Source organism: Lontra canadensis, unplaced genomic scaffold (assembly GCF_010015895.1).
Source record: "Lontra canadensis isolate GAN:19392208 unplaced genomic scaffold, GSC_riverotter_1.0 scaffold14, whole genome shotgun sequence".
Classification (NCBI taxonomy): Eukaryota; Metazoa; Chordata; class Mammalia; order Carnivora; family Mustelidae; genus Lontra; species Lontra canadensis.
In genome coordinates, this window is record NW_022631008.1 from 21,609,144 (window position 1) to 21,621,838 (window position 12,695).

At 35.0% G+C, this 12,695-nt stretch overlaps 1 protein-coding gene across 8 annotated transcripts in view; it reads right to left on the reverse strand.

Annotated features, from left to right (window-relative positions):
* HACE1 (HECT domain and ankyrin repeat containing E3 ubiquitin protein ligase 1) overlaps positions 1-12,695 on the reverse strand; it is a 116,516-nt gene that overhangs the window by 9,788 nt on the left and 94,033 nt on the right. For 7 of the 8 annotated variants that reach the window (XR_004382750.1, XM_032858218.1, XM_032858217.1 and 4 more), the window contains 3 exons: positions 8,085-8,216; positions 584-682; positions 235-305 (listed from right to left, as the gene is read on the reverse strand). Coding sequence is in view for 7 of the 8 variants with exons in the window: in XM_032858218.1 (XP_032714109.1) it covers positions 235-305; positions 584-682; positions 8,085-8,216 (302 nt within the window). In the remaining variant the exon portion in view is untranslated. The remainder of the gene's footprint in view (positions 1-234; positions 306-583; positions 683-8,084; positions 8,217-12,695) is intronic. The other variant, XM_032858216.1, reaches the window with a different exon arrangement.

Genomic DNA, 12,695 nt, shown 5'->3' on the forward strand with positions numbered 1-12,695 from the left:
TGTCCTGACTGGAACAGTTTATTTTTTTATACACTGTATACATTAAATAAACATTTACTGAGCACTACCACATTTTATCCTTAACAGCTAAATAAATCTTTGTTTAATACCTAAAAAAAATGGAAAGGGAAGTAGAAACTGACAATTCAAAGGAATAATGCATTTTGGTTGGTTAGGCCACCAAAACTGCAACACATTAAATTCTTTCCACATTAGCATAAAAACACTTCTTACCTGCCAGTAACAAACTGCAAGAGAAGAACTCTCTCCTCTGGAGTAATGTCTTCCACAACTTCCCAGAACCACTAACAACAATAAAAAAACTTAACTCACATTTCAGAGTAATTGAAGACTTCTTAATACCTGAGAAATATGTAATATTCATAAAGCATATTTTATTCTATAAAACTCATTTATCAAAAATGCTTTCATACAAAGCTTTCATATGCAATATTCCCAAGAGAAGAGTTTAGGGAAAATTTTTACTTTGTTAATTAATGTAGATTTTCATCCAACAGTGCCGAAAAGCTTATAAAATTAAATGGCAAACTTAACTTCATTCTGAGCTCTAGAGAGATTTTACCTGAATAACTGGATCCTCTCTTTCATAGCCACTTGTGTATTCTGTATTTCTTATCCAATCACTCACATCAATTTCTGGCATGCCAGAAAGCAGTAGCTCCTTTGGGAAGAAGAAAAGTATTTCATTAATCTTCATTGGGAAAAAAAAAAGTTATTACATTTAAATAGTAAATTTGCCTTAATTAGAAACTAATCCCATGTAAAACTGATTTATTTTTTTGACAGTTTCTGCATGTCATCAATAACAAGTACTACATGGGAGAGAACTCTTCATACTGATAATCTCAAATATTGCTGAGATGTGGAAATATCTCCACATTCATACAACTTCATTAAAACATAAGAGGCAAATACATAAACACATACACAACAAGTTTACATCTGCAACACTTTTTTGAATGTTATTATTTTGGGTTTATGTTTATGTTAATGTATGAACTTGTTAAATTCTAAATTATATGCTCAACATGAATGTGACAACAAAGACCTGAATAAGTCCTGGGTTAAACAAAAGAAAAGATCATCAAGAAACTCTAGTCACTAGGAAAAAGGAGTAATATAATAAAAAGAGGTAATATAATAAAAATAGTCACTATTTTTAAAAAAATATAGTTCTATTCAGGCCTTGGAAGAACTCTATTTTGGAATGTTTTGGATCTTCTAAAGCCAACATTTCCCAGTGTGACAAAAAAAGTACAATTTCCTAATGATTTTTGGTAGTCACCTTTTTTATGTGAAGATCATCAAACAAAATAGTAATCAAATAAACAAATATGAAATTAAGAATGTAAAAAATAGCATTATGTTTTCCAAGAGAAAACTGAACATGGAAAGAGCTTGTCCAGATGGCTCAATGAGCCTGTATGTCACAACTGGATGTGTTTATACAGTCAGATAAGGCAATGACTATACTACACTTAACCAAATACTGACAAGCCAGATCAGCAGAGTTTGTTGTCACAGACATAGATACAGTGTGGTTCAAAATCATGTCTCCTATCTATAACAACTGACTAGTACCGAAGTGTGCTCAGAAGAAAATTAATGAAGACTAATAAGAGGTGGGATCTGACAACTCTTGGGGTTTCTAAGATCTACTCAGAGTCTAAAAGTTTCTCCCCTTTCCAACCTATCTGAGGCTGGATTTTCTTCATTTAGTTCTAGCAAACAACATATTACAACTGATTATATACAGAAACAGATATGAGAACCTAATTGACTTCTATTAGCTAGATATTTAAAAAACCTACAAAAATGTAAAACATGCCACTCTTCTCACTTTAAGCTATTTTTAGCTTAATTCTGAAAAATGCAATTTCAGTTTTTAAATGTTATTTATATTAATATGTAATAGATTGTTATTTCTACATTAAGAAAATATTTTATATCTTTTAATTTCAAATACAGTAAACATCAATTAATAAAACCCACATAAACAAAAACTTTTGTTGTAAGGGTGTCCTAAAACCAAAAACTGCTGGTCTAGGGTGTATTTTAGTCTTCCTTTCCACAGTATTATAAAATACTTTTACAAGATGGATATTCTGATTAGTCTCCATTTTAACAATCCAGATATATTCCCCACCATTCTTTGCACTCTTCTGGGCCCCAGGAGACCAATTCTTACAGACTGGCTCTCTTGCCTATCAGCTTTAGGCTGGGCTCCATCACTGGGAAACAGGCAGGATTCTGGAGGTGAGGATATTTTCTGCTCCCACTTTGCTTCAGCACAACTTTGTAGGAGCCATGTATCCTCAACTATAGCTACTATCAGGCTGCCTCTCATTGGTACTTCAGGCTCTCCCAGGGTCCTCGTAATAGCCCCCCACTCTCACCCACAATCTCCCTTTCGGTGGTCTCAGTTACCACAGTCAACTGTGGTCCAGAAGCAGGTAATCTGCTTTCTGACATACTGTCAGAAAGTCAATAGCAGCCTAATGCTAAGTCATGATACCTGCGTCATTCCCCTCACTTCATCTCATCACAGACATTTTATCTGACATCATCAAAAGAACAAGGGCGATTACCACACAATAAGATTTTTCAGAGACCACTTCATGTAACTTTTATTAGAGTATACTGTTATAATTATTGTTATAAATATTAATTATTAGTAGTAGTTGTTAATCTCTAACTGTATCTAAATCTTAAACTTTACCCTAGGTATGTATATTTAAAAGAAAACATAAATATACAAGATTCAGTACTATCCATGGTTTCAGGCATCTACTGGGTGTTGGAACAGATTCCCTCTTCGTAAGGGGGGACTACTGTAATTCCTCCACCTGTTTCTGCAATTCTAGGAATGATAAAGCTTTCCACTGGTGCTAGTCTCTGGATGCCTCACCATACTCTTGTTATTCTTTTTTTTTATTTTTTTAAACATATAATGTATTATTTGTTTCAGGGGTTACAGGTCTGATTCATCAGTCTTACACGATTCACAGCACTCACCATAGTACATCCCCTCCCCAATGTCCATCATCCAGCCATCCCATCCCTCCACCTACCCTCCTCCCCTCCAGCAACCCTCAGTTTGTTTCCTGAGATTAAGAGTCTCTTACGGTTTGTCTCCCTCATTTCATTTTTCCCTCCCTTCCCCTATGATCCTGTCTTTTCAAATTGCTCGTATCAGTGAGATCATATGATAATTGTCTTTCTCTGATTGACTTATTTCACCTAGCATAATACCCTCTAGGTCCATCCACCTCCTTGCAAATGGCAAGATTTCGTTTTTTGTTATTCTTACCACTGCCACACCTCTGTAATAGCTCCTTCGTTAAAGTTTCCATCTGAGCCATCTGGGGAAATTGGCAAGACACTGATACAGATCTGCCAAAAGTGAGTAGGGACGAATTTTATACACTTCTTACAAGCCATGAGAGTTTAATCCTCTTCCCTTCTAAAGATAAGCTTTTAATAATATTAAGTATGCTTCCATTATTAATAATTATAAGTAAAAATGACTGGATTATATTCTCTCAAGAAATTTAAAGCATTTCATGAATATATTATTACAACTTTTGTGAAAAGGAAGATCTTTATTATCCCATGTAACACCTAGGCAAAAAAAAAAAAAAAAAATTACACTGAGTAAAAACAAGTAGATGAAATGGGAATTCCACAATAAAAAAAATATACAGCAGGAAGATTTCAAGTCCCAATCAATAATTTATTGTTTTTTAAAAACATGGCAAAATAAATGAATTTAGTCTGCTGGAAATGGGTATAACATATATATCCCACACGAATGGCCAGCAATTGAGCCATGCAAATATTCATAGCCATTAGCTTATCTAGTATTCATATGGTTCAATGTGTTAATTCCAGATGCACATCTAACTTAGATTTCTGTGCCAACTTTTTTAAAAAAAGTCTCCTATCCCAATGTAGCATACTCCTTTTCCTATGAAAGACAAAGTCATTCTAAAACCAAGTCCCATTTATAACTTATGCCTCTGAGAGACAGTCTGGCAATACTGATGAAGACAGACCAGGTCTAGAGCACAGAACATGGGTTCCCAGTCTGGCTCTAACACATACTCTATGAACAGGAGGAAATTCTGTACCTTCTTTAGATAAGTTTTCCTCCTCTGTAAAATGGGAATAATAATACTTATATCAGAGGTCTATTGTAAAAATTTTAAAAGTTAATAAATATAAAGTGCCTGGCAAATACCACATTTTTAAAAATAATTTTCATCACTGCATATATCAGGATCATGCTGACAACACCGCTCTTTCCAAATAATCCCTCCGTCTCAATCAGCTCAACATAGTAAAGCCAGATTCTAAGACAGATGAGGAATCCTGACCTAACTTCCAATACAAACCACAATGGAAAATTTAACAGCAGCAGACCAAAATATGAAAGATAAAGGAATAAAGAAAGCTTTTAGAAGAAAACATGGGGAAACACTTTCATGACCTTGGAATAAGAAACAGGTTCTTAAAGGAGACAAAAAAGATCCATTCATTAAAAAAAGAAAAAAACAGTGATAAAGTGAACTGTTTTAAAACTAAATATTTTTATTCACTTAAAGATACCAGAATAGAAGATATTCACAATATAGATAACACTCCTATAAAGAATCCTATAAATCAGTAACAAAAAAAAACAAACAAAACAGAAAACACAATAGAAAAATGGACAAATTACTTGAGTAAACACTTTATTTTTTTAAAAGATTTTATTTATTTGACAGAGAGAGAGAGAGAGAAAGCACAAGCAAGGGGAGCAGCAGACAGAGGGAAAGGGAAAATCAGGCTTGCCGCTGAGCAGGGAGCCCAATGCAGGACTTGATCCCAGGACCCTGAGATCATGACCTGAGCTGAAGGCAGATGCTTAACCCACTGAGCCACCTGGCACCAGAGTGTAAGTGGCCAATGAACATATAAACACACTCAACCTCATTAGTCATTAGGTAAATGAAACATCACTACTGATCCACAAAAATGGTAAAAATGAAAAAGAAAACATCAGGTGCTAGCGAAGACATGGGATACCCAGAACTCTCATACCTATTGGTGAGAATACAAACTGACACACCACTTGAACTATTTGCAAATTATCTACTACAATAGAATAAATGCACACCCTATGTCCCAGCAATTACATTTTAAGATGCACACATATACCTTCCTAAAGACATGTATTAGAATGTTTGTAACAGCACTACTTCAAATAACCCAAAACTGAAAAGTACCTACCAAATGTTCATCAAGCATAGACCTCTCTCTCTACACACACACACACACACACACACACACACACACACAGACACAATGAAATGCTATAATGCAATAAAAAGGAACAAATTACAACTTCCTGCAACAATATGTATAATTCTCATAAAAAGCTGAGCTAAAGAAGGCAGATATATTTAGGTGACTTCTCCATTTACATTAAGTTCAAAAAATGAGAAACCTCATCTATGGTATTTTTAGAAGTCAGAAGGGGAAGACTGGGTGACTTAGTCCATTAACCACCGGACTGTTGATTTTGGATCAGGTCAAGATCTCTGGGTCATGAGACGGAGCCCCACACTGGGCTCTGTGCTCAGCAGGGAGTCTGCTGGAGATTCTCTCTCTCCCCCTGCCTCTGCCCCTCCCCATTCTCAGGTTCTCTCTAAAAAATAAATAAATAAAATCTTAAAAAATGTAAGACTGATGAATCACTGAGCTCTACCTCTGAAACTAATAATATATGGTATGTTCATTTACTGAATTTAAATAAATGTAAAAACAAGAAGAAGAATAATGTTAATGGGAAAAAAAGGTCAGAAGAAGTTCCCCATGAAGAGACAGTGACTGGAATAGAACAGGAGTGGACATGAGGGGTGCCAGGATTCCTCTGTTTTTTGATCCGGGTGCTGGTTTTATGCATGTATTCAGTTTGTAAAAATTCATCAAACTGTACATCATGATGCATATACTTTTCTCTACATACACTATAAACCAATAAATCTCATAAAACTGAGCAATATCAGTAAATCAGAAGGCAAAGTTTTTGTCAATTATTTACATTGTTGCTATTTGTTTTTTTTTTTACACAGAGGTCCAGAAGATAATGTGGAAGTCTCTGCTTTGAACTCAGAAAGCCAGTTTAATGTATGTATGGTACAGAAAAAAGTCAGATTTCAATCATGTTTAATAATAGTTCAGAAGTACTCCTCCATTTTTAAATGCTAAAAATAACTTACTGCCATGTAAAAACTAGATGAGTCCATACTAAACAAAACCATTAATCTTAAACCTAAAAATGTGAGCAAAAAAAAAACCCCTCAAAACTGACATTTAATAAAACTAAGTCACAATGGACTTCAAAATTAACTTGCAAATTTTATTCACTATTATACTAAGATATACTATGAATGATACACCAAAAAATACTGGCATATATGTAAAATTAAAAAGTATAAATCAGTGTACTTACTCATAAAGTAAAGTGAAAAGCATTGGGTAAAACTAATTTTATGGGAAAGAATAAAAACCAAAGGATACTTTTCCATTCATCTAAAATTTACTATTCTAAATTACATTTTTTTAAATAAAAAATTAGCTATACTCTATACTCTATTCAAAACACTATGGCAGCGCCTAGGTGGCTCAGTCAGTTAAGCGTCTGCCTTTGGCTCAGGTCATGATTCCAGGGTTCTGGGATCAAGCCCTGCATTGGGCTCCCGGCTCAGTGGGGAGTCTGCTTCTCCCTCTCCCTCTGCCTCTGCTCATGTGCTCTCTCACTCACTCTTTCTCAAATAAAATCTTAAAAAAAAAAAAAATACTATGTTTAATTACGGCATTAGACAACTCCCCAAGAATTTGAAAATAATTTATTACCAATCATAAGAGAGAAAAAGGATATGAGGGAAAATGCAAACATAAAGCATATAAAATTAGAAATCCTGTTAGGTCATAGTAAAAGGTAAGGAAATTAAAAAAGCACAACAAACATTAGAAACTAGAAGCCAACAAAGTAAGGACCCCACACAGATTTAAAATGGAAAATTTAGAATTATATATGGTAAAATAAGAAATTAGAGAAAATTAAACAAATACAGTAAGAAAAACCTTCTAATTCTTCTTTTCGGAATGACAAGAAATTAGTATCATTATCTTGTACCTCATATGGTCAAACCAAAAATTTATAGAAGTACAGTTGATTCTTGCTTGAACGATGCAGGTGTTATGGACTCTGACCCCATGCAGTCAAAATCCACATGTAACATTTGAATTCCCCCAAAACTTAACTACTAATAGCTTACTGCTGGCCAGAGGCCTTATAGATAACATAAACACAGTAAACATATTTTGTATGTTACATGAATTACACATATCCTATTCTTAGATCAAGGCAAACTAGGAGAAAAAATATTATTAAGAAAATCAGAAGGAAGAGGCGTCTAGGGTGGCTCAGTTGGCTGAGTGTCTGGCTCTTGGTTTGGGCTTAGGTCATGATCTGAGGATTGTGAAACTGAACCCCACATTGGGCTCCATGCTTAGTGTGAAATCTGCTTAAGAGTTTTTCTCCTCTTTTCTCCCTCCCCCTCTGCTCCTTCCCCAACTCACACACGCTCTCTCTTGCTCTCAAATAAATAAATCTTAAAAAAAAGAAAGTAAGAAAATTTACTGTGTTATACTGGAAAACACCCACTTTTAAGTTTGAACTCACAACAGTTCAAACATGTGTTGTTCAAGGCTTAAGGGTTAACTATAATATGAATATTGCTTTTGAGAAGACTGGCCTTCAACATATCCCATGTAAAATACTTTGAAAATGTACTCCATTTTTGTTTTCATTTCACACTAAGGAATTGTTACTCTGGCTATTAAGCTTAAGAGAAGCACAATCACAAATCTTGTAAGAAATCTCTAAACAAGAACATCAAACCATAATGTCGTATTATACATTTATTAATTTACCATAGTACTCCAAAATTATTTCTAAATTATAGCGACTGGAGTTTTGTGTTGTTACAAAATGAACTGATGTTTTTCCTTACCAATTCATATTCATCAAAAAGCTGTATGAGAGAAGGTGGAATGAACATATGAAAGCCCTGCAAAAAAGCATTGATCTGAGGCTGAATGGCTCTTGTCATTCGAAGTTCAGTAACAAGCTGAACATACTCCGCCTATTAAAAAAAAAAAAAAAAAGTGATTTTTTTTTTTTCAATTTCACATACTTAATATAATGTTGATATAATCATTCTTCACTTAAGAGGTAAGAGGTTGGGGGCGCCTGAGAGGCTCAGTCAGTTAAGCCGCTGCCTTCAGCTTGTGTCGTGATCCCAGGGTCCTGGGATAGAGTCCCCACATTGGGCTTCTTGCTGAGCCTGCTTCTCCCCTGCCTGTCATTCCCCCTGCTTGTGCTTACTCTCTCTCTCCCTCTCTCTGTCAAATAAATAAATTAAAAAAGAAAGAAAGAAAGAAAGAAAGAAAGAAAGAAAGAAAGAAAGAAAGAAAAAAAAGAGGGGTGCCTGGGTAGCTTAGTGGGTAAAGCCTCTGCCTTTGGCTCAGGTCATGATCTCAGGGTCCTGGGATCGAGCCCCACGTCGAGCTCTCTGCTTAGGAGGGAGACTTCTCTCTCTCTCTCTCTCTCTCTCTGCCTGCATCTCTGCCTACGTGTGATCTCTCTCTCTGTCAAATAAATAAATAAAATCTTAAAAAAAAAAAAAAGAGGAAAAGGTTTAGAGACACCATTATTCAAGTATCTCAGTAAATCCATAATCTACCAATCACTGAACTACTTTGGCCAAAATCCTAGGAATCAGTCACCCATGATTTCTCTCACGCGCTGTATCAGTGAGTGCTATCAGAACTACCTCCAAACAACATTCTCAAACCAACCCTGTCTCACCATCTTCACATCCAGCACCCTGGTCCAAGCCATCATCATCATCTTCATCTGGGTACTATAACATGTGGGGTCCCAGTTTCCATTTTTGCCTCTGTACTGCTTCTCCCATACCACCAACTAATCTTTTAAATATATATAAATATTTTCTGTATAATTTCATATATAATTTGGATCACATCACTCCTGCTCAAAGCCTTACAGTGAGGGGTGCCTAGGTGGCTCAGTCAAGCACCTCTCACCCACCTTAAAAACAAAACAACTTTGTAAAATATAAATTACTTTCCTAGCCTTTAAGACCCTAAATGATCCAGTCTCTGTTGTGCCCTCTCATCTCATTTCTTTCTACTCTCCCCCTTACTCATTCTCTCTATTCCCCAAATATAAGCTTGTTCAGGCCTTAGTGTCTATACTTCCTCATGTCTCGGACTGAAGTATCTCATTAGAATGTAATCTCTCTGCAGGCAGGGGCTTTGTTTGTTTTCTAGTATATATTCCCAGCTCCTGAAAAGTGGCTGCCACTTTGTAAATGTTCAACAAATATTGAAAGAATGCATACATTCAACAAGTGCATTTAATACATACTGAGAACTTGATAAAATGGGTCATTTAAGCATAGTTGACTTGATTCTAAATTAAGGTAAACTACTTTTACACATTTCATTTTAAAATACATCATTACAGAAAACAGTGTCACTTAAAATTTAACTGGTAATAATATATTTTGGCTCAGACAAGAATCAAATATTACATATTTATCAATCAACTCTATCAATTGTTATCATTTGTGTATTTTAAATTACCTCTAAGTGAAACTTTGTGACTAAAAAGCAATATGCTATACATAGTTCTTACCTGCCAGGTATGAATGTTCTAAAGAGAGTAGAGAAAGCCTATTTTAGGTTCCTTCTTTATTTGGGGGAGGCACTAATCCAATGCTGTGCTCCATCCCACTTCCTAACTCTACCCCAGCAGCGGGGGAAAACGCACAAGGACTGAGCTGGCAAGTTATATATAACCACTGCCTATGAATTCTCCATACATGTCAAAGGAGTGTATATAAGTGTCATGGTGGATTCTCCATAGTTCTCCCCAAACCCACATAGCTCCTGGTGCAATCTAGCGCAGGGAAAGCTGTCATCTCTGCTATTCAGCCTACTGAATAGCCCCAAATCACACTCCCTACCACCCAGAAGTTTTTTTCCACTGTACAGGATTTAATCAGTTACTACATTTAGGTAGTTACCAGAGAGAAGGAGGCAAAAATGAGTGCCAAACAATCAAACAGAAATATAAACTAGATTTTCACATCCAATCCAAGAAATAATATATATAGCACACTTCCAACTGATAACCAACAATGATTTCAATATTAGCACATCATTATCTTTTAGTTTACGTGTGCTCTACATAAACTTACTCAACTACTACAATTTTTCTGCTTCACTCATTCATTAATGTTTAAGGTGCTTTATGAGACCCTATCTTCCCTTAACAAGACCAGCTTTTTCCCAAAATGTTTTGCTCTTAAAATCTTATGGTACTATTTAATGATTATTGTTCAAGACCTTAAATTATGAAGCATAAAAGTGAAAGATTTGTGGGGCTCCTGTGGAGCTCAATCATTTAAGCATTCAACCCTTGATTTCAGCTCAGCTCATAATATCAGGGTCATGAGATCTAGCTCTGTTTTGGGCTCCATACTGGACATGGAACCTGCTTAAGGTTCTCTCTCTCCCTTTGCCTCTGCCCCTCTTGCCTCCTCCCACCATTCAGATGTGCTCATGTGCTCTCTCACGCTAAAAAAAAAAAAAGGAAAATATTTGTGAACTGCTCAAAGTACACTTCACCAATTTTAACTGGCCATTATTGCACTCCATATTTATCATAGTACAAATTCTGTTTTCAATTACTTAATTCCTATTATTTTTAGTCTCTTTTAAAAAATTAATTCCCACAAGTATACTATTCTTTCCTTACATGTTCCCCTCTATTCTTCTAATATGGAATATTATTCTAATATTCTAAATATTTTCCACATTTATTTCTATATTATTTCTATAACTTGGACCCATAGTCATTGTGTATCAATTTGTGGAAATCAGCTCCTTCTAATACCAGTTTCCATATTAAGTTAATTTAAACGTGGATGAATTTTGGTCTATATTATTACTCAGAAAAATAATAAAATCGGGCACCTGGGTGACTCAGTTGGTTAAGCGACTGCCTTCGGCTCAGGTCATGATCCCAGGGTTCTGGGATCATGCCCCACGTCAGGCTCCCTGCTCAGCAGGGAGCTTGCTTCTCCCTCTTCTGCTCCCCCTGCTTGTGCTCTCTTTCTCTCTCCCTCTCTGTCAAATAAATAAAATAAAATCTTTTTTTAAAAAAAGAAAGAAGACTAATAAAATCGTAGCCATCACAAATCCTGCTAAGATGTTTAGTAAAATAAAGTTTTCCACATAGCTGAAATACCACTGTTTAACAGAAGAAAATATAAATCCAACTGAGCTAAAATGTTTCCCTGCTTCCTTAAACACTGTACATCCTCAAACAGAATAACACAAATTAACGTTTTCTTGATGATACAATTATTACTATGAACATCCACTACCATTACACACTAACATTCTGACTATTCATACTGAGCAGAAATATACTGACTGCATTCCCATTGTCTATACAGGCATCCAAGTGACTCCCCTCCCCACACTTTATGCCCTGAACAACATCAAATATCTTAAATGTTTTAATAAGGAAACACTGAATATGTAGATGACAACCAGTTCACAAAACACTGGCATAAAGAGTTGCACAACTAAACATTAATTATAAACCAAACATAAACTATCGTTTTCTTTTAAGCTATTATAAGAGATTGATAAAACTTGGGGGCAGAGGATCTTTTGTCATCCCTAACAGATGGCATATCCTAGGAGTCATGTTTGCTCCCACCTGAGTTTTGTTGTCTATTCTTTGAAGGCATAAAATAATACTGAAGCCAAAGAATTAAATTGAAGAATTAATCATATTAAGGAATCTTAGTACTTGTACTGGTGAAATAATTACATAAATACAAAGAAAGCTTTCAACTCGAAAAGCTTCAGCATAGCATAGAAACAACAACAGCAACAAAAAAGAGCCTTAGCAACTTTTTTCTGGCTCAGCCTCTGATCCTGGTAAGTGATATAAAATCAGTAAGCAAAAAAGAAACTGAAGTGAAAAACGTAAAAACACTAAGATTAAGAAGACTGAACTTTCAGATAATATGTTCCAGTTAAATTATATGTCTGTATTTATAGAAACATTTTAATAATCTCCTAGTTTTCTGAATATGTGGAATAAATAATATTCTTCTCTCAGACATCTTCCTTAAAATTTTAACTTCTCTTCAGGCTTTCAACCTAAATTATGTCTTCTTATGAGAAATGGTGGTGATCTTGAAAAAAAAAAAAAAAGCAAAATTTAAGCTATTTTTCTTCTTGAAAATTGTTTTTCATTATTTCTCAAAAGATATCTAAATGAACCATATTTACTTAAATAATAATTAACTTTTACTAGTGAAAACAAAATGTTCTTTTTTCCCCCTCCTCTAAGCAGAGGAATAAACTGGGCCCATTTGTAAAATAGTTATTTTTTCCATAATTAACAGTTTAAATGGCATTATTGTTGGCATAATTCAATTTACGGTTTCAATATATATCCTTTGGTGTATAAAAGCTTCTTTCCTGAGTTTATCCACTTACTACTGCTCTGGTAT